Source organism: Theropithecus gelada, chromosome 6, assembly GCF_003255815.1.
Source record: "Theropithecus gelada isolate Dixy chromosome 6, Tgel_1.0, whole genome shotgun sequence".
Taxonomy (NCBI): Eukaryota; Metazoa; Chordata; class Mammalia; order Primates; family Cercopithecidae; genus Theropithecus; species Theropithecus gelada.
Genome location: NC_037673.1, coordinates 148334496 through 148357441, shown reverse-complemented (window position 1 = coordinate 148357441; position 22946 = coordinate 148334496). Strand labels below are relative to the sequence as shown.

Genomic DNA, 22946 nt, shown 5'->3' with positions numbered 1-22946 from the left:
CATGCAACTGAATTCTTTAAAAATCAAGGCAACCTTTTGAGAGACCTAGAGTGATTAATTCCATAACCTCTCTTACCCTACCGCTTACACGGAAAGAAGCTTGGGGGTAGGAGGGGGATTGCGCAGATCTCGTCCAGCACTCCAAGCGTTAAATTCAACCCGGAGTCTAACAGGCTATTGGCCGAATACCGGGAGGAGATCTGGTTTTCGTAGCCGCGGGCCAATGAACACCTCGAGTGGGAGGGTTTGAAGATACTAAGGAGTTTCCCCCCTTTTTTTATCCTCTCAACCCCCTCCCATCGGCTGTCACCCCTCCCATCCCCCACGCCTCCAGTTTGTTAAATTAATGCAGTAAGAAAGTCTGAAGATCTGTAGGAGCCTTGATCAAGGAAAGATGAGCGAGCTCAGAAAACCGAGATGCATCTGAGACATTGGGCTCCTGAGCCCCGCGGGGTAGCCATGGACCCCGGTAGCCCCTGAAACTTGCCCCGGGCTCTCTGACGCCTGCGGCCCCAAGCAATGGGACACCTTTTCTGCAGTGATCATAACTTATTCGGCGGGGACCGGGGACCAGGAAACAGGAATAGCAAGGCGACAGCAGAATAGCACCGAGGCAGGGGAATGAGATTCCGAGACTGGATTGCGATGCGCCGGCCTGGCACACTCTCCGAGATTTAACTGAAGGCAGCACCGTCAACCGCTTTCCCCTCGCCTCTAACCCCCTCAGCCGGCCCAGAGCCATAAAGCTCTGTTCTCTTTACCCAAGATGCTCGCCCAATCCAACGGTCCGAGGCCAACGTTCTGATCTCCACAGAAGATTTTTTTCCTTGCATGGAGCTGGCCGTTTAAACAGAAAAACAGGGGTAAAAAAAAAAAAAAAAAAAAAAAAAGGAAATATACCCACCCCCAAACGTGCCTCCCCAGCGCCGCAGGGAGCCAACAGACACGCTGGAGTTTAACAAACAGCAATACTCTTCGCGCTCCTGAAAAGCAGGGCTGGACGCTCTCCGTGGTGCTGAAACGCCTCGCAGCAGCCGCTGTCCGTGGTATCCACAGCCCCCTCGCTCCGACTTCCCCTGGGGCTCTCCCTCCGAGCCCCTGTTCCCCGCCTCTCCTTAACATCTGGATTATTTTTTTCAATAGCGCTTTCTGGTTTTGTAAGTGCCAATTTGAAACATTTTTGCCCCCATAACTCGTGGACTACAAAGCACAAGGACCTGAAAAATGTACAGCTTCAATACTCTTCGACTCTACCTTTGGGAGACCATTGTATTCTTCAGGTATGCAATTTTCTACTGACCACATCGCTGTGATGGAAATGGGGGGAAAGAGTACAGAGGCTACCTTTGTCCGTGGTCCCATCATTTTGGGGAAGAGGGGTGCTGTATTCCACTGCAATCGGGTCCTTCCATCCCCCGTCTCCCTTCTCCCCCCTCCCGCCCCCCCGCCACCTCCCCCCACCCCCGCCCGCAGGGTGTCTGGCTTGTGCGTGGAGGTCTGAGACAGTCGCTGTTCTGGCAGCTGTTTGCCTGTTTCTTACGGTTTGTTTGTCCTTCTGTCTGCTACACCCCCCACCATTGGTCCCCAGCCCCACTGCATGTTGGCTTTCACTCGGCTGAGGACTTTAAGGGGAAGCTTTAGGAGTTACTCAGTTTAATTAGGACTGCATTCTCCCTAACCGCAGTGCCGAAAACCTCAGCTTTCCCGTCTGGGAGCCAAGTGACAACTAGTGGTGACGGGGAAGGTTGCACTCAAACTCGCTGGACACAGAGCATTTCATTTTCTCTCCTTTTTTGCTGTTGTTTTCTTTCTCTGCGAGGAGGGAGGGAGGTTACTAAGGCTGAGTGCTTGGAAACAATAGTATTATAACCTCAGTGTGTAAAGCCCTGAACTTGGGTGCAGAGTGGATCTATTCAGGAACATACTGGGAAACATTTCCCTTTTGAAACTTTGACTGCCTCTTTCCCCAACCCACCTTTCCAAACTCTGTTAGCTGCAGATCCTGAACTCATGAGCAATCCTCATTTGTTTTGTTCTTTAATTTGTGCTTATATTTGACTCAACAGCTGAGTTCTCCCATCCACTGTCTCTCAGGTTAAAATTTTCTGCCTGAAGGCTTGGCATTCTTACGTTAGTAGAAGTGAAAAGTGAAAAATCACCTCTTCAAGCAGGATTGAAACAGACAGTCCTTTTGTAAGTGGGTGAATCATACCATCTTCAGAGATGGCTATGAAAAATTCCACTTATATGAATCGAAAAAAATTATTCTTCTTCCATGACGTGCAGGGATCATTGATCTTCCTCATTTTAGATGCCTGCCTCTCATATTTTACTGTGGCATTGGATTAACAGTCATTTGAAAAACCCACTCCAAATTGTTTTTAAAAACAAGTGGTCACCAAATATTATCCTCTCCCAACGTAAAACAGCAAATAATTTTTGTTTTATTACACTTCATAGGAATTGCTGGTTTGACTAATCTCTTGGCTGGTTTATTAAATGAATGACACCTCCCCTTAAATAGTAAGTTTCTGTATTTCAGCCTCTTTTCATGTCTTTCTCCTGAGATGAAGAAAAGGCATGCCCCCTTCTCTGAGACACCCAATGCTAAAGCTTCTAATCTCCAGTTCAAATAATTATTTTGTAGGCCACAGAGTCCTGACCACAGATCAGAATGCAAATAGTCAGACAGTCAGATAGAATGAAAAAGTACAACAATCCAGGACCTTACGAAACGTATCAAAATGTGGTTACTTTATGGGGGAAAGGGCAGGAAGTATTCTATTAATAATATCAGATCCTTTCTCCCCTGCCTATTTAATAGAACTACAAAATGTATGGAGGTTGGGTACTTTGTAACATTTGTATGCAAATTGATTCTCTGTTTGGTTTACAGGAGACAGAACTGAACCAGAGAGATTAAAGAGCAAATTAATAGAACCAAGCACATCTTTCTCCCCACACACACTCTCTTTTTTTCTTGATGAACAGTACACAGTGCTTGATTTTCCTCTCCCAGACATTGTCTTTCACAAAAGGGAGACTCAGTCTAAAAGGTCTGCATTGTAGTCATTTTGAAAAGGTTATGAATCCACTGTGTTAATTCTTCAACTAAGCTGGTGGTGGCCTATCAGCAAGCATCATTCTACATCTCTTTCCCCTACGTGTGTGAATGCACACATGAGCTACAATGGATGTGAAATATAATTCCATGTGTTTATAAGGAAAGAAGAGTTATAACTGTGGAGAGCTGGAAAGGTGGGTGGCACCACTGCACTTTTAAAATATAGGAATGGCTACTTCATTAGAGGAGTAAATGTTGATTTTTGAAACATATTACAGATAATAATTGAACTCAGGAAATCCAGCAATTTTTCAGAGAGATTTTTTAAAAAGTCATGAGGAAGTAAAGTGAGTAGCTTGTATTTGTTCAATTGGTATTTTCATTTCTAACTCACTCATTTTTAAAATTCCAGGCGAAAATACAGAAGCATTATAATGTGAGGACTTACTAGAATGTATGTGGGGTAAATGGAGGCTGGCAGCTCTCTAGCAGGTTCCATTTGAATAACCCCTTCTTCCCCAGGGGATAGGTGGTGTGTTGGAATGGCCAATCCAATCATCTCAGGCTCTCAGGTACTCCTTAGAATAAGTGATGCCACCTGCTCACCTTGTTGGGGAAATCGGGGGCTAGGAAAGGCTCTCAATAATAGACATGCTGCATCAGCACATAATCAGCGAAACGGCAATAACAACAGCAAAACAAAAAAAAACAAAAACAAAAATCAAGTGAGTGAGGCAGAAATCCCATATGGTACCAACACAGAGGAGGAACTAAGGTCTTAGAAAGGGAGACATGGGGTCCTGGAAGACAAAAAACATTGCATGCTCATCAACTGTGTCTTCATAAGTAAGATCGGGCGATTTGGCTGTAGTTCCTGATCTGATATTTTTTAAACCTATGATTCTAAAATTCTGTAATTGGCATTCTGAGAGTCAATAACCTAAATATTTTCCCTTATTTTCAGTTGAGAATGGGGCCGTATATCCAGACTGGTCAAAAATAATAGGCAAATTTTTTTAATGGTAGAAGCACATTTCTTTCAAATGTCCTTTCAAGCCAAAGGGAACTTGGCTTTGATCCCCAGAGCCCTTACAGAGGCTTATGGCTGGGGTAGGCCCAGTATGACCCCAAAATTCTCTTGCCTTCTGAGCAACTCGAACAGACCCATGTTTCTCAAGCTCTGCACTACTGGCACTTTGAACTGGATAATTATTTGTTATGGAAGTTGTCCTGGGCATTGTGGGATGTTTAGCAGCATCCCTGCTGCTAGTAGCACTACCTCCCTGAGTCATGACCATCAAAAAATGTCTCCAGACATTGCCAAATATACATCCTGGGCAGAGGGGAGACAAAATTGTCCAAGGTTTCAAACCACAGTACAGAATGACCAAATTTTTAATCAGCTGCTCCAATGTACTAATTATAATGGGGAGGAAAGTCTAGCTTCCTTGAGAAAATGTCCCCCATGAAATACACAAAGCACCCTGATGAAACAAAAAGGGACCTAGCATGTGCTTGAGAAGGGAATAAAGGCAGGGAGATGAACCAGATCTAATCCCTGGGTGGTTTTCCCAAAAGATGAGCAACTTTTCTTTAATGTGCTACTTCCCTCTTCCATCCCAGTAGGTGCTTCCTTGCACTGGATTTTATACTGAATATGCCACTCAGCTGCTAACAAAGGTCATCAAAACCTTGAAGGGAAAATGTTTCTATCCACATTAGGATCAAAAGGAAAATGACAAATACATTGTTTCATATCTCAGTCCTAAAGAAAAAACCTACCCAGTTGAAAGGTGAATGAGTTTTTCCTTGAGGTAGCCCCTGTGGCTTCTCCATCTCCAGGCTTGTCAAGAAGGGCAGATGACTGCCTTGATTTTTCCCTTCTGGAAAGACAGCTGTACTCTACCTTGAATCTTACCTGCTGCATTTTGGCACTGCAGAACTTGTCTAGGAGTTTCTGACATGGCCCAAGGACTTTTCCCCAACGAATGAAGTCCCTTGGGCAAGTTTGTATAAGCATCGAATTGCCAATTAGTCTACTCCCTTTATGGGCTTAGGAACCTTAAAAAACAGAAAAGAAAATGTTGTGATTTTGCTCCTGAAGGACAGGTGGGACAGGGACCCTAGGCTGGTAAATGGAGTTATGAATCAGCACATGACTTCTGTATATTTGCCAAACTGGTAATGACCTAAGCAGAGGATATTTAGGAAATTGTTTTCTTTAGATTGCCTTATGAAAGAGGTTATGGCCATGTCCATGGTGCAGTGGAAAGAGAAGTTGGGCTATAAATTGAGAACTCCTGCCTCTAGAGTCAGCTCTGCTTCCATCCCACAGCATGGGCATAACAAGTCTCTCCCTCTAATGCGGACTCAATTTTCTTACCAATCAACTCAAATGACTGAATCGGACACTTCTACGCTCTCTCCAGCCCCTGATAAGATCTTTATCAAAGGCAGGGGTCCATACCCACAAAGCTTCAGGATGAATTGACAGGTGGTGACGCTGCCTTCATTTCTTCACTAGGAACTTGTTTATCATGCGCTTATGTGTTCAGTCTAAAACTAAGCACTCTGCAGGGACAGATGCCACAGTCCCTGTCCTTGCAGAAAGGGGAGACACTGCTCCCTTTAAAGGTACATTAAAATCATTTTTTCATTCTTCAGAGGACCCACAGAGCTCCCCTCCAGGCAGCCTGTGCGTGCGTCCTGCGACAGCATCACATTTATGTGGGCGTCATTAACTTTATTTCCTTCATCAGCTGGCAGAAGCCAGCATGATTTTTAAGATGGATGGCACTGTCTCCCTGCCTGGCCATCTTGAAACTATTCTGCAGGTTTGCGTTAAACAAAGAGGCTTTGGCCTAAAGGGAAGGAGACCTAGGATCCAGAATTTAGCTAGTGGCATGACCTTGAGAGGGTTCTAAGACCTTTCTGGCTCTCAGTTTCCTCAGCTGTAAAATGAAGAGATTCGGCCAATCGCGTTCTAAAATCACTTTTAGCCGTGCCAGTTTAGGATATCTTCTCCCAATCTCTTCCATGATAGCACAGCTTTCGTTACAGCTATTGCAGTATATTTCAGCTATTATAAGAAATAGCCACATCAAGGTATAGTCAGGCTCAAAGCTCTGAAAGAATTGAGGACCTCACTAAGCAATTCACTTTTTGGAGAATTATCCTGACCCAGACACGATTATTGACAGATCCTATACATATGTCAGTTTCCGCGGGAAATGTTTATTGTGATGAGAAAACATGAGGCCTGATCGCTATACTCACAGATCTGAAAAATGGTGTGAGAAAGAGAGACCAAACATTTCTGTACTTTTTATCAATGATTCTGTTTGGCTCTTTTTCCCCTCACAAAGCCTATGTTTTTTGTTTTTGTTTTTGTTTTTTCAAAAAAAAATTTGTTTACCAGATACCATTCATCATTAACATATTTTTCCCATCTTTATTAATCAAAGGCATATGTAACTGCCAGAAATACTAAATACCATGGGATAAGCAATGTCGCCACACTGAGTTGACCTAAGAAAAAACAAAAGTAAAGATCTGTGATTATTTTTAGTTAATCCAGAGAGCCTTGTCAGAAGTAAATATGCAATTTGTTAGAGCCTTTGAAATGTTTAAAATGCACTCTGAGTCCTCATTACTATTTCATGAATCTCCTATGTACCCAGGGACCCCATATTGGGAAACATTAGATTTGATTTATTCTATGTAGCTCCAAGAGAAAAATCAGAGTAAACTCATAGATTTTTTTTTGAAAGCACACATACAAATTCGGACTAAATATAAATCAGAACTTTCTGGTAGCTCTTTCAAATGGTACTGTGGGCTGCCTCAGTGGTAGTGATGGTATCTGTCAGTGGAAGTGTGCAAGGAGAGCCTGGACGTCCACCTCCCAGGAAAGACATAGAAGGAATTCAAGCTTCTTTTGCAAATTGAGATTTGTAATTTGCTGCAGAAGAGTGAATGAAATGCAAGTCAGAGACAATCCTTCGCAATTCTATATTCCCTCCTTTCCTGATTCCCAAATTGCCATCTAATCTTTGTAAGCTCTTTGAATCATGACATGAATACCCACTAACGGGGATATGTTTCTCCTTAAAATTGGATTGGATAATTAATAAATTGGACAAAGAACATACAAACACCATGCAACAAAGAATTATTGAAAGGAAATCACCTTGGTTATGTAAAAGCCTGGTTTTAAGAAATGAGAAGAGCCTCAGAATAAGCCAGAAAAAAACTACCAGAAAGTGCACTTGCCAACGGACAAGGCCACAGGCACCAATGGTGTTCACAGGACTGATGGCCTCTCAGTCTTGAACTCCAGCTGTCTCCCTGAACCAACTCCCCGTAAAGCCTAACACACAAAATGGAAACGCCATACAGCCAGCCAGCAAATTCATTCAGAAAGCACATTAGAAGGGAACAATGCCCAGAGATGCTGGGGAGAGGGGCTTATCCACACAGTGCCTATGTTTTGTAATGCAAGCTCTTATGAGGAGTACTGAGGCACCAAAGCTTTTGAAACTCCTTTCAAAGGATCCCTTTGTGGTTTTCTGAAGTGGATATTGTCCAAGCCTCCTGAGGCTAATTCAGTGCAATTAGATTACCACTCTCTGCGTTTGAATTGGGCTGGTTTTCAGTGTCCATTGCTAAATTAGTTTACCGTCTTAACGGAGTTGCCGACAATCATTAATCCCAGCCGTGAAATGGGCAGCAGCTCTGGGCAGCATGCTCTCTTGCCTCATATCCTGGGCAACCCACAGGCACATGGAGAACAAGCCTCTGCTTCCTTTCTCACAAGTACATTCCCAGCTCTTCCAACCGTTCACCCTCAGAGATTCGTGCTTTCCTTCAGAGTGTCTTGAGTATCAGCAGAATCATGGAATCTTGGGGTAGGAAGGACTCTTAGCTTTAGAATTCAACGGCTGTCAAAGTTAGCTGTGAGGTGCTTGTCAAAAAGACAAATTCTCAAACATTTGTTAAGAGGACAGATCTCATAGTAAGTATTCTTACTGCAAATAACAACAACAATAATAATAAACATATAAAAGAGCAAGAAGAAACCTTTGGGGGTGATGGATAGGTTTATGGCATAGATTATGGTGATGGTTTCATGAGCATATACTTGTCTCTAAACTCATCAAGTCCTAAATATGCACAGCTTTTTTATGTCAATCACACCTCAATAAAGTGGTTTTAAAAATTAAATTAAATAAAATACAGCTTCTCAAAATCAAACTACTGAAACAGAATCTCTCAGAATGCAGACCCAGAAACCCATAATGTCAACAAGAGTCTCTAATTCAGTGCTTTTCAAACTTCAGTGTCCAGGATCACCTGAGGATCTCCTAAGATGCAGATTCTGGCTCAGGAGTTCTGGGATAGGCCTGAGTGTCTACATTTCTAAAGCGTCCAGAAGATTGATGCTGCTGCTTCCTTGGATCAAAGGTTTGCACAGCAAGGCTCTAGATCATTCTGACAGAGAACCCCTGACATAGATCAACCCTTTTATTTTGCAGATGTGGAGGGGATAAATAACTGCCTCAAGTTTATAGAGTGGGTAAGCTCCCAAAGCCATACGTAATCTCCAGACTTACTCCCCTACATGTCTTCTACAGAGTCCATACACCCTACCTCTGCCACTGCACTTTCTTTCCTTCAGTCCTCACACTCTGTCCTTTCTCATAAACACATTCACCTTTCCAGAGGTTTCTCAGGGAGCTATCCCCAAACTGGTGGCCTGGTCTCTGAAGTCCTGGTGCACCAAAAGCTCTCATTCACACTGCTGGGAACTCTATGTGACACTAGATAAAGAGAAGGGGCACCCGGGCAATGAGTTTTAAATCCTGGCCCTGGGACACAGCAATGAGTCTGTCAGGATTGATAAAGGAGGTGAATCAAGATGGTCAGAAGGAGAGGGTATGTGGTTTCTTTCTCCAAAGATGATCTCACTTACTAGTCTTCCTGTGTACATTGTACTCTCAACTTTTGTACTCTCAACTTTGTAAAGCTAGAGGCTTGCTTAGGACTCCCAGATGTTCACAGACCACTGCCACATTCCACCACCTGTCTGACCTTAGGACCATGATCTTCATTTTTCTCTATCCCTTTAACCTGTCAGCCTTTCTGCAAATCATGTTAGTATTTTATATACCAAATAGAGTAACTACTATGATCTTCAGCCTTTTGAGAGCTGTGTGTTTATTGCTGTGTGCTCAGTTCTGCAACATTCGCCAGCTCCAGAGGAATGCGGTAAGGCTGCTACAACCCTGGCTGCCAGGCAGATTTGCAGTACTGTCTTATAAAAAGCACTTCACAGGTTATAGCATGTTTTATATCCACGATCTCATATAAGCTGCCCAATCACCTTAAAAATTAGATATAGGACAATGGTTAGTAACCCCATTTTAGAGCTGAGAAAACTGAGGCTTAAAGAAAACAGGTGGTTTGCCTTTTGGTAACAGCAGGTAACCATGCTGTGATTCTCAGAGTAAAACCAGGATTCAAACACATATCTCCTTGCGCCTCACTCACCATACCGATATACAGAGATAGACAGATAGACAGAGATACATTTATGTAGCCCCTTTGAGCTGGTACAGCTGTCAGTCTAATAACCCTCTCCTTCTACCAGTGGATAACAGGGGTGGAAAGAAGCCTAGAAAAAAGAGCTGGAAATTTTTCATTGGCCTTTGGTTTGACAGAGCCTTATTCTTCCTACTCTTGGCCAGATAGGCATTTATTTCTCTGCCTTGATCATGTTTAATTGTACAATGCTTACATTACCTTTTTAAGAAATTATAATACTACACCAAAGCCTGAGGTCCCCTTTGATAATGACCTCTAGGTCTCTTTCAACTGTTATCCTTTTTGATAATTTTTTATTCATATATATTATATATACATTATGTACACACATGTATATAACCATTGAAATATGCAATCATTTCACGGAATCATATTTTCTATACAATTTGCAGTTTGTTTTGTTCACATATTAACATGTCTTGGGAAGCCTTACTTGTTGAAGCATACAGTTCTCCTTCATTCTTTTAACCACCGCAGAGCATTTTATGTTATGGATGTCCCGTTGTTTTCTAGCCATCCCTTATTGATGGACACTTATACTTTTTCTAATCTTCCCACTGCAATCAGTGCTGCAATAATTACAGTGTACCTACAACTTTATGAACACATGTGGTATTTCTCCAGGTACATAATAAGAACTAGGAATGAAATTGCTGGGGTACAGAGAAAATGCACCTTATATGTTAACAGATAACTGCAAACAGATATTCCTTTCTTCCTGAACCTTCCCTTCTGCCTTCCCTCATGATGCCCCATCTCAGCCCCAACTGCAATAACTCATTAAAAATAATCATTAGCATTTACCGAGTGTTTATTGAATGCTAGAGACTAAGCTAATAACATCATATACCCTATCTCATAATTCTCAAAAAATACTATTACTTTCTATTATAAAAAGCACTATTCTATCCCCACTTTACAGGAGACAAGACTGATACATAAACAGGTTATGTAACTTGCCAAAGGTAAGATAACTAGTAAAAGGCAGAGCTAGGATTCAAAATTGGGCGTGACTGTAGAAAACACTCCTTTCACCATTACCCTGCCACTATTACTCTAAGAAAGAACCAGGGAGAAGGAAGGAGGAGACTAGACTGGATGAGAGAGATGAAAGATATAAATTTGCCTCTCTAGAAAATCAAGAGCTAATCTCTTGCAGGTGGTTCTGGATAGTTAAAAAGTTATTAACATGCATCTGTAAGTAGATACAAGCTTTCAATCTCTATCCTTGACACACAAGAGAAATTGCACTAGCTCCTACCCCCATCATAAGGTGTGTGGTTAGAGCTCTGTCAAGGGGCAGAGATGGTCAGCCACTGAAGGTCCTTTCTCCTTTGTCCCACCTGCCTTGTGACCAAGATCATTTCATTGAGAAAGCTAGCCAGGATGGTGGGGGAGAATTTCTGACTGAGTCAGGAGGTCAAGAAGAAGGCAGCATAGTCTCTGGCCCAGGAAAAGAATGTTTTAAAATCTTGGTCCCTTTTACTCAGACCAAAGACATTTTTAGCTGTGTTCTCTAACCCCCAGACAGAGAGGACTTTCCCCAGTCTCCCTTTTCTTCTGTATGTGCTCAGCCTCATGCACTAAAGGTCTCACCACATGCCCCAGATGTATCACTCCCAAAGCAGACCTTCAAAGCAGGCTTTTCATAACATCTTTAAGCCAGAAAACCACATCCAGCCCAGATGAGGCAGGGGGAGCAGAAAGGGCCAGCCCTCTATAATAGCCATTGGCATCACTCCTGACATGGCTTGTGGGAAACCCAGGCAATGCAGTCTCAGACATCTGTTTTCAATAGCTCTCTGGGTGACACCAGAGACATTTTCTAATGTGTCCCTACCAGCCTTATTGCTACTAGAGAAAAAGAATACAGTAGAAATAAAGTCTCTTACTACCAACTCTTAAAATAGACCTGCTGGTTTGTCATTTTGTTTTCCTTTATTTTGTTTTTTACACTATAAAATGTATTTGTTGTAAAATATTAAACAGCATAAGGAGATATGTTTGAAACTAAAATACACGTAAATCTTACTTCCTAGGATAAATCACTTAACAGCTTAATATTCATCCTCCTAAATGGTTTTAATAACATAACAATAACAAAAACATGAGTGTTTCCTATGTGTCTGACACCTTTCTAAGAGCTGGATAGAACTTAACCCATGTAACCTTCAGAACAATCCTATAAATCATATACTATTATTCATTTCATTGTACAGATGAGGTTAAATCATTTTCCTAGGATCACCCAGCTTGGAAGTGTCAGTGTGGGATTGGAATCCAGGAAGTGTGGCTTCAGACCTCCCTTAGCTGCTGTGCTACTGGAGTAAGCTGCTTCTGTTTTACAAAAAATGGGATTATTCTAAACACCATGTTTGGCAACTTCTCTTTTATCACTCAGGAATACCTTGTCAGTGTGCATATGGATCTACCTCATGCATTTTTGCAGTTGTGCTGCCCTTCTCTTGAAAATGCCAGGTTTTAATATAATATGAAACTCTCAGCTTGCCGCACACAGCACCCACTGCTATTTCCAACTCCTTTATTTCACACAAACTGAATTCCAACCCAAAATGGATTTCTCATTGTTCATAAGCAGCACATCCATAAGTCTCATCTCTGTATTGTAACTCATGTTGTGCCCTATACTCTCCATAAATCTGGTAAAGCTCCCTCCTCACTCTGCCTTAAAAGATACACCAACCAGCTCTAGGTTCAAACTCATCTGATTTTGAATCCTGCCTATGTTACTTCCTTGCTGTATGGTCTTGGCAGTTTGCTCAATCTTCCTGAGCCTCAAGTTCCTCATCTTAAAAACTGAGAATAACAACTTCACTGATAGATACACGAAGCCCCACTTCAAACACATTTTCCTATCAGAGCACAATCCCTTAACAAATGGTAATTTCCTCTCCTCTCTGAGATGCTATCCAGGCCTTAAGACCCATGTCTGGCGTCATTTCCTCCATGAATTGTCCCTGGATTGCGTCTATGCCTAGCCCCAACTGGGCATGGACTCTCCTTCCTAAATCCTCTTGGAAATATAGGCATTATCCTTAGCACTCAGTTTGTTTAAAGTGACCTTACATACATTTGGGTGCCCTTCTAGCTTTCCTGTTGGATGTAAGCCCCTCAAAGATTAGCACTTAATGAATTTCTTGATGCATATGAAAAGCAAACAAGAAGAAGAGGAAAACATCCCTTGGTGCTTTCCAGAGTTTTCAGTTAACTCCACTACCCCTTCATAGATAATGTCATCCCAGGGGTTCATGTATATCAGATACTCAGTGTTTGTTAAATCAAACTGCTTTGTCCCCACGTGTCTGTTCCCATCCTCCTTCTATTGGCTCTGCAGAAGCCCAGGACCTGAAAGATTCCAAACAACCAACCCTAAAGCACTGCTGTATCTCACCATGACCCCTTTCTGCTCCAAGAAATGAGTCACAGTGAGAGTGTGAGCTAGATATGGCGGCGCAGCTCTGGCTCCGTAGCTGTTGCAGTGAGTTGCTTGCTCAACCTTACCCTTGCTCTCTGACAGGGCATGTCCAAACTCTGGGCCTCTCGAAACATCTGAGCCATTATAAACAAGGCTGCTCTTCACCATCACCAGGTCCTGTGGAGAAGCCCCTTCCACAAGACAAGGAAACATTTCTAAAATAATTTTAAACATGAAGAAAGTATGGACTTACCTCAGTTAAAGGTAGTTTCCTCAATGTGACCTAAAACATCTAGTAGGAAAAAAGAAAAGAAAAACAGTCTTCACAGGAGCCAAGTAAAAGACTGCATCATGCCTAGAGAGAGGGTGCCTTGAATAAATGTATTGAATATGTCTTGGAATGTAAAAAGCTATGCCTACTGAAAAAAGGAGGTGATACGGCCTAGTAAAAAATGTAATACCTCATGCTGCCCAAAATTGGACAGCCTAGATATTACAGCAAGATTTTCCTTCCGCTGCAAATTCTGCTCTAACTTTGTAACTAGTCTCAGCTTTTCCATGCCTAAAACGAGATGGAACTATGTAAAGACTATGGGTCTTTCCAGTTGTCATTATCTAATTCTTAAATTAAGTTGGCATATTGAAGGCCCAGCAGTTAAAAACTCTAGCTTGGGAATCAATTATACATATTCCAAAATCCTAGTTATACTACTTGCTATGTGTATGCCTTGGAGCAAGATTATTTTTAAAATTGCTAAGTCTCAGTTTTCCTCATCTGTTAAATGGGAATTATAATTATCTCTTCCGGACAGATTATCATACATATTAAAAGGGAGAAGGCATATAGATAGTTGGCATTGCATATGGCACACAGCAACTGTACAAAGCAGGAAAACCACTATTACTATAATTAAAGTAAGATAGGTGCAAAGTGTTGCGGGAGCATACGAAAGAGCCTGGTTAACTCTGTCTGGAGGTGGGAAACAGGATAAATTGAAGACATTTCACAGGACTCAGGATAATTAAGCTGGGCCATAAAGAATGACTAATTTACCAGGTAGGCAAAGAGTATCAGGAGAGTGAAGCAAACAAAGGAAAAAGGCTTGCAGAACAGTCAAGCTGAATGCTGTTGAGCTCAAGGCCACTGGGTAGGCCAGGCATCCACCCTGTTAAGTTGGCTCATTCCATTCCTGCTCTACCCTATTCTCTCCCAATGGGCTTTCTATCAATTAGAAGCCCAGCTGAGAGAGGATAATTTGTTCATTATCCAAAATATATTTATTAATTCCTACGATAACCAGGAGTTGTTCTAAGTTCTGGGGATAGATACATTGAGGAACAGAAGATTCATGGTCCCTGCTCTAACACACCTTAACTTCTAGTGGGGGGTACAAACAAATAACTAGTGGGGGGTACAAATAAATAGACAAATTGGGAAACTATAGAATTGCAGGACCTAGTAAGTGCTCTAAACCCAATAAAGCAGGAGAGGGTGACAGAGAACGGTCTACTATCAAATCCACCCTCAGGACACCTACACTTTCATACATCTCCATTATCTCCCTTAAGCCTTATATAATAGGAGATGGGCAGGTTGGAGAGGACTGTTTCTTCTTCTAGTTGAGGAAACTGAAACCCTGAGGGGAAAAATGATTCATTCAAAGTCACACAGCCAGTTAGTATCATGGGCAGGCAACCTCATTCCATGCAGAAAAGTCAAAAATGGCCAGGATGAATGATTACGAGAAGTGGAGAGAGAAGGGAAGGCAAATAGCAAAACCGTCTGTATAGCAGGATCCCATTTTTATTTTTTTATATGTATTAATGTTCTCTTATGGGGAAGAAATCTACAGAAATGGACTGAAAACTGCTTATAGTTGTTATTATCTCTTGAGAATGAGACCATGGGGAACTTTTATTTCCTGCATTAAATATTCCTGTAATACTTGAATGTTTTACAACAATATATATTACTTTTGAAAAGCTGGAAAATATATTTTTAATAAAAGAGGATTCCAGAGAGCATGGGCATTCAATCAAACTTAGAGCCCACCTTAACAAAAGGCAACCTGTACCAGGTAGGAAAGAAAGACATGTGGAGTCACCCAAGCCAGTGCCGTGTCGATTGTGCTTTCTCCAAGTAAAAACCAGCCTAGAGGCTGAAACTATTTGGTGTATTTAGAAGAATTTTCTGAACAAATGGAAGTTGCTGTTCCCACAGAAGTAATTGTGCTGGAAGCAAAATGTCGCTGGAAAATGGAAGGCTAGAGTTATATTATAGAATTAGGTGCTCAGAACAACGTGATTGATGGTACATACTCTCATCAGGGTGACTGGAGCCCCACACAATTCACTGTGCAATTTCATAAAATACTCACGACAAAAAAAAAAGTTAGAGATGGAAAGAATTATATGTCCCAATTCCTTTAGTTCCCAGGGAGGAACTGTGGCCAGAGGGAAAGGGACTTGTCCAAAGTTAACAGTAAATTAATGTCCAGTCTAGACAAGAACTGAGAATTCCAAGTCTCTTATCACCAAGACAACTTTCCCTAAAATCAAATCAGAGTTACACCAACAGTGTACAAGATACACTATAATGGTACAGGATAATGTTCTCTTATTTTATTTTACTAGGGACCAGAACTTACCAATTCCATTATGATATTGATAACATTTAAGACTAAAAATCAAACTAAAAATAAATTAAATAACAGTACATAAATTGGGCAAAACTCGTGATATGATATGCAAGTGATTTTGGTTTGGAGAATACAGCACTCTGTCGTCACATCTTAAACACTACCTGGGAGAAAATGGAAAGTATCAGAAGGACTTCTTAAACTGGGTCAGTTCTGAGCAAGGCCTAACTTTACTCTTAAGTTCCAAACAGCTCCTTCTCAGGGTAAGTCATGGACATGGGCTACAATTTGAATTCAAATAGTTGTAGAAAAGATGGTGCCTTTGGTTAAAAAGTGGACATATTCAGGAGGCAGAGCACAGCTGAGATCAGGTCACTCTTTGTGTAATTTGCCAAGTCTCTATCTGAGCTATGTTCATAATTTTCTTTTCTCTCCTTACTTATTAGAATGACATCTGTGACTCTCAACCCTTCTCCTTAAGGACAGAAATCCCTCTAAATAATAATATTTATAATTAATAATACTAGCAAATATGAATAACGTGTATTTAGAACCTCCTATATGCCAGAAACTTTTCAAAAAACTTGATATGTATTAACTATTTCATCTTTATAGCAACCTTATGAGGAAAGTACGATGATCATCCTCAGTTTGTAGATGAAGGGACTAAAGCAGTGACCTTACCAACCTAGGACCCCTTTAGGGCACCTTGGCAATTCAAGTTCAAAGTCTTCATATGGAGAAAGACAGTGGACAAACCCCTCCAAAGACGTGGCAGGGTAGGATGGAGAAAGTAGATAGAGACGCTGAGGAGGAAAATTGAGGGGCTCACCCCAAATCACAGCCACGATGGAAAGAACTTGACAACACACTTCTCTTTCAATTCTTCTACCCAAAGTCCTGATTTTCTTTCCATTTAACATTATGGGATTAAGAAGAAACAAAAGAGAAGAAAGAGTATTGAGCAAGATATAAAATGAACAATTAAAAAAAAACAAGAAAGGGGAGAGAAATGTGGAGATAAGCAGAGTAATAAAGAGGGAAGAGCGCTCAACTCAGGGCTACTCTGGGTTCCACCAAGGACTCATTCTGTGAATCTCTTTCTCTCTTGGAAATGCATTCTTCTCATCTGTAAAATGAATTAGTACACTGTACTAGAGGACGTCTAAGATCGCTCTCAACTCCATCATCCCAGGATTCAGAAACAAATGAAGGAAAACGAAGAAGGTAGAGAAACCAGAAGGGAAAAAGAATGCAGGAGGGAAGAAGCAAAGGTTAAGGAGGAATGATGACAGGAGGAGGAAACAAGAGAGAGAAAGGAAGACATTTTCCAAAGCAGTTGGAATCTGCTTATCTTGTTGAAAGAAAAGGAAGGATCGTCACATCACGAATTCCAACAATAAAAGCTTTCTCTTCATGCAACTAACTCCATGTTTCTTGCTGGTGGGACCCATGGCTGATGTTGGTAGGAGCCTAGACTGATGTCTACAGAACAGGAGCCTGAGTAGATACCTGGGAGGAGGCAGGATGCTGCCTTGTTCTCAAAGCCCAGGAAGGAAGGCTGCTGAGACAGCCCTCAGAAGGGTGGCCCTTCCTCCTCTTCCTCACCTCTTCCTCCTTTTCCTCATCTACCTCTTCCTCCTCCAGGTCAGATAATGGACAACAATTATTAGTATATTCCCAGGCTCTGGGAAAGTCCTGGGGAAACAAGTAGTGAATGTGCCCAAGGGAGCCACAACTGCAACATTACAGCATTGTGCCTGCTAGAAAGAATCCTGGGAATCATCAAAAGGAGAAAATCCCAGGCAAGAAAGAGACCTTGCAAGGTCATCTTCTCCATCTCTTACCTCTGAGCATCCCTTCCCTAATTGCCCAGGGGCTGCAATCCAAACCAAAAGATATAGCACAGAATAACACTCAGTCCTATCAGCTAATCTTTTCACAACTGTCTGAGCCATCCCAGGCCTTGCGACCTTTGTAGACAAAGACAGTGCTCCAATTGATCGAACTCTAATGCACATGGCACAGTGCTGGGCATATAGTGGGCTCCTCGAACCCATCTGATATTTGATCCACATGGTGACATGGTTTATTAGCTGTGTGGTTCTAATCTTTCCCCCAATAATGTCTATTCTATTGCTTAACATTTCAGTCTAAACATTCTTCCTTTTGTTTATTCCACTGCTCATGTTTTAAAGTCCAACCTGTCATTTGCCTAAGGGGACAGAAATTAGCATGTACCTGCCACTGCAGAAGTGAAGTAAAATACTCACCCAGGAGGTGACCTTTCCAAGTCTAAAATTTCTCCCAATGAAGAAGTGAGTAGGCAGTGTCACCAAATAAATGAGAGCCACAGATATAAATAGAAAGATTATAGATAATTTTTCACTTAATATATGAAGAGCAACTTCTGTATACCAGCTTCTTGGCTAAACAATTTATCTATAATTTTTTTGTAAGTCTTCTAAAATTACGCCATATTCTCAGTTTATAGATGAAGAAACAGGCTCAGAGAAGTTAAGCAACTTTCAAGAACATCCAAGTAAGTAATAAAGTCACAGTTCCAGCCCACTCCTCAGCTGTCATCCTTACAGCATGCTACTGAGCAGAAGTTTAGCCTCTCCTTGAATACTTCCAGTGACAAGAAACTCATTATCTACTTAGGCAGCTTCTTCCATTATTGGGTGGCTCTAATGGTCTAAATATTCTTTCCTCACATGTATCAGGCAGCCACTTTGCTCTTTAAAAGTCCGACAGGCCTTCCCTGGTCACTTGGAACAAGTCAGTGGGCTGTAGAAGGTACTCAAACTGTAGAATTAGAAAGACCTGGCTCCATTCCTACCATTCCATCTATTAACCACATTAACTGTCAAGTCACTTCTGCCTCTGTGCCTGTTACTTCATCTGTACAATAGGAACACAAATATGTACCTCGTGTAGTGTTTTGGAGAAGAAAAAATAAATACTATTTGCAAAGCTAGATGTCTGGAAAATAAAAATACTCAAATCATTATTTTATTAAGTTGGGTCCCTCTTCTCCTAACAGCCCAACCGACCAATCCCTTCTGCCTAAGTCTTCTCTGAGCCAAACACCCACAGAGTCTTTAATTATTCCTTACAGGTCAATTTCAAGTTTGTTTACCAGCCCAATTGTTCCCTTTTGGACCTCCTCCAGCCTGTCAATGTCCCTCTTAAAATGCAGGACCTACAACTGAATATAATAAATTAGCCAAGATGTGAAGTATAGCCCACATCCGGTATTTCCTGCATTCCTGACTCAGTCTTTAGATTTTTCTGAAGTTCTTAAGAATTATTAGGTTAAACTTAGGTTGGCATAAGATTTTAGTGCAGATTATTTGAACCTTATTTTTCTTTGTAATAATTGCTAACATACTCAGTAGTTCCTCTGTGCCTGGCACTGCAATTCTCACTTGATACATACTTTCTTGCTTCGCCCAACAATTCTAGAAAGTATCCCTATTATTACCTTTATTTAACTGATAAGGAAACAAATTTGAAAGTGTTAAATGATCACACAGCTAATAAATCAGAACCAGCTAATAAATGGCAGAATCAGATTTGAGTCCACCATGCTATCCTACCCCCCATTTCGAGCATTTAGGGAATGCTTACAAAATGTAAGTACTTTGAGGGATTAAAAAAAAATGAATATGACACAGGCAGAAGACATATGCAGGGCAATTTAACAGAAAAGGAAATGCAAAGCACGAAGCGATGTTGGGCTTCTGAACAATCTGTTACTAAGAGCTCTTTCTCCCCTCCAGCACGTTCCAATGTCTACAATTTCATGGGCAATGTGAGTCAGTGGAGAAAAAGGGAAAAAGTGGAAGCAGTCACCTCTCTCCTTTTCAACTTTTACTTACTTGCCGTTGCCTTCAGCCCTTGCCCCTAGCACACTGCCTTATGAAGAATTAATTTTCAATGAGAGCCAAGTTGCTGGTCCTGGGGGATGGGGAGGGGCTCCTTCACTCTGCTACGGCTTTTCTGTCTCAGAAATATTTCTAGCTTTGACTCAGCAATTTTGCTTCTACGACATGAACAGAGGTTTGTGACCAAGGGGGTTTTTCCAGCATAATTTATGATAGCTAAAAATTGAAAATAATATAAACGCCTATCAACTGTGGGAGAGCAAAATGAATACTAATTTTAAATGACTGCATATGCCAGCCACATACTGGCATATGCACTCATTTAAAATGGTGTTTCTAAAGGTTTAATAGCAATAGAAAATGCTCATTTAGAATCTTCAGTCAAAAAAAAAAAAGAGGAAACAACACTGATTATAATCTGTAGAGGAAAAAAATCCTGGAAGAAATTTAGCAATATGTCAACAGTAGATATCTAGATAATGCGATTCCCAGGTGGGTTTTCATTTTTTTCCTTGAACCCCATTGTGTTTTTCCAATGTGCATTTTTTGCTTTAATCATCAGAGGAATTTTTTTTTTTTTTTTTTTTTTTTTTTTTTTTTTTTTTTTTTTTTTTGAGACGGAGTCTCGCTCTGTCGCCCGGGCTGGAGTGCAGTGGCCGGATCTCAGCTCACTGCAAGCTCCGCCTCCCGGGTTTACGCCATTCTCCTGCCTCAGCCTCCCAAGTAACTGGGACTACAGGCGCCCGCCATCTCGCCCGGCTAGTTTTTTGTATTTTTTTTAGTAGAGACGGGGTTTCACCGTGTTCGCCAGGATGGTCTCGATCTTCTGACCTCGTGATCCACCCGTCTCGGCCTCCCAAAGTGCTGGGATTACAGGCTTGAGCCAATCTGGTCTGAGGGCAACCAGCCAACTTGTGAAAAATAGTTTTTGCCACTGGATAGTTTCCATATGTGCAGCAGCAATTACTACTCTGTTACCATCGGATCATCTTAATCCTATTGATTGAAATGCCAAAGTAATGCTATTAATTTACTACATAACAGATAAATTACTAAGAGCATAGTAGAACTACCTGAGATTGCTGTGGTACTCTTCTAGGGTCAGAGTGGGTGGCCCTTCTAGATTCCAATATAAAGCACAAAAAGCTTCTGGAAGTTCATATATTCATCCCCCATCACAAAGCCTAGATCCACCAACTCTCTTTGAAGCCATAAAAATTGTATTGAACATGTACACTGTGCCATGCACCAAAGTAAGCATTGTAAAAAAATGCTTATTCCTTACAAAAACCTTATGAGCAACAACTACTATCACCCTCATTTTACAGATGCAGAAACAAAGATTTAGACAGAATAAGGAACTTGCCCAAGGTCACACAGCTAGTAAAAGCCAGAGCCTGGATTTGATGCCAGAGTCTATGTGCTTAGCCCTGGAGCATGCCCTGTTTCAGCCAGAAAACAAGTTCTTATGCTTTCTTCCACATTATTTTAAATAGTAATTTAAAAGTTAGAACAGGAGCTATCTACACACTATGGATGAGGAAGCTGAAGGTTACACGTAATAAAGGACTTGCCCAAGATCATACAAGGAAGAATTGCAACAGGTAGAATTCTGCAAACCAGAATCTCTGACTCCACATCCACAGCTTGTTGCATTTCCAAGGTTGCTTCTCTTTGCCTCTGAGACATGCAACAAGTGGCAGAAGGCAGTGGGACTCAGGACCCCATTTGGTCCCCCTGTGCGTTAGAAAGAGGTGACCTGCTGGAGGATCTTGAAGGTACAGGGTAAAAAGGACAGAAATCCCAAGAAGAGAAGAAAACCTCAGCAAGGACCCTACAGCTCCTTTATCCTGAAAGGATAAAGGGGCATTGGCCACAAAGCCTTGTCGTTTCTTCGTCATCCATCACTCTTCCTTCCACCTCATTAAGTCCCACAGGGTGTCAATGATACTTTTCCTGAATTCTCCTAAGTGAATATTCCTTCTAGAAGGTTATACTAAACCACAGAAGAGTAGAAACTTAAAATCATGCATATTTGAATTGAGTGAGCTGTTTTAGCAGATTTGAACAGCGGCTCCAAAACCTATGCCAAAATTTCACCTCGATTAGATTTATGTATCAGCTCTGCCACTAACTCACCTTGATTAAGTCTATCAATCTCCCCAAGTCTCAGTTTTCTCATCTGAAAAATAGAAAAGGAAATGTTTGATGCTTCATAAAGTTGTTGGGAAGATTAGAACGCCCGTATGGAACAGTTCTTAACTTGTGGATGGCACCTAGAAAGTATTTGGTCATTGGTAGTAGCTTTGCTATTCTCAGTTAATCTCTGAGTCAGTTTTCTTATCTATAAAATGGAGATGATAGTCTTGCAGGGGTATAATATACATTTATTAATTTATAGCAGGTGATCAGTGAATGTCTTTTTTAATGCACAGGATGACCAGGTCTCATAATTCTATGACTCTGCTACTCACTTCTTGCCCAAGACTTTGGAACCTGCTGAGTGAAACAAAGAAGTTTCACCCTGCTGAGCAAAGCTGCAGCTCTGACTCTGTCTTAAAGGATTCAGGGGAATCAACAAAGGCTATTTAGAGAGCATTATTAGAGCCCTGGAGCGTCCCTAAAACTCTGTATTTACATGCAAATACCCACTTCAGCTAAACCCTATCAACTCACAGTTAAGTGTTCACTTTCTGAAGACCAGTCACTACGTTTATTAAAGGCAGCTTCAGGTTTTAATCCAAATTGCCCTTTCTACAATTTAAAATCATTTCTTCCTCAGTGCCTAGTAAGGATTGTTTATTTTCTGAACATCCTCCTTTGAATCATAGTCTTTGGATGCTTGAAGACCACACACATCCAAGCTCTACTCCTATGAAACCTCTGTTTTCTCTGGGATAAATACTACAGTTTTGCTGATGCATTTCCTATGGGTTCATTGCAACTTGGCTTTTTTTTTCCACTATGAGTTTGAACTAGTATAGACTTGGAAGGGAAAAGTGGTATGGTTTTTTCTAAAGGCCCTGGATATTAAAGCACTTATTTGTTCTCACATAAGTTTTCCTCTACTAGTTTGAGAGCCCCTGGAAAGCAACGGCTATTGCACATTCATCACTGATATAGTGAAGAGAGAAGTCTGTAAGGTCAGGTGAACCTGGATAAATTATTTAATCTCTACGGACCTCACTTTTCTCATCAGAAAAACAGAGGTAATTATACCCCAACTCAAAGGGTTATTGTGGGGATTAAGTATTGCAAATAAAGCTTTTGGTGTAATGCCTAGTACAGTACTTTATAGCCACTCAATTAGGGCT

The 22946-nt window shown here is 41.3% G+C and overlaps 1 protein-coding gene across 3 annotated transcripts in view; it reads left to right on the top strand.

The window, feature by feature from the left end:
• The first annotated feature begins 388 nt into the window (after positions 1–388).
• Positions 389–22946, top strand: part of GLRA1 (glycine receptor alpha 1) — a 101819-nt gene continuing 79261 nt past the window's right edge. For all 3 annotated transcript variants that reach the window (XM_025386846.1, XM_025386845.1, XM_025386844.1), the window contains exon 1: positions 389–1280. Coding sequence is in view for 2 of the 3 variants with exons in the window: in XM_025386845.1 (XP_025242630.1) it covers positions 1225–1280 (56 nt within the window). In the remaining variant the exon portion in view is untranslated. The remainder of the gene's footprint in view (positions 1281–22946) is intronic.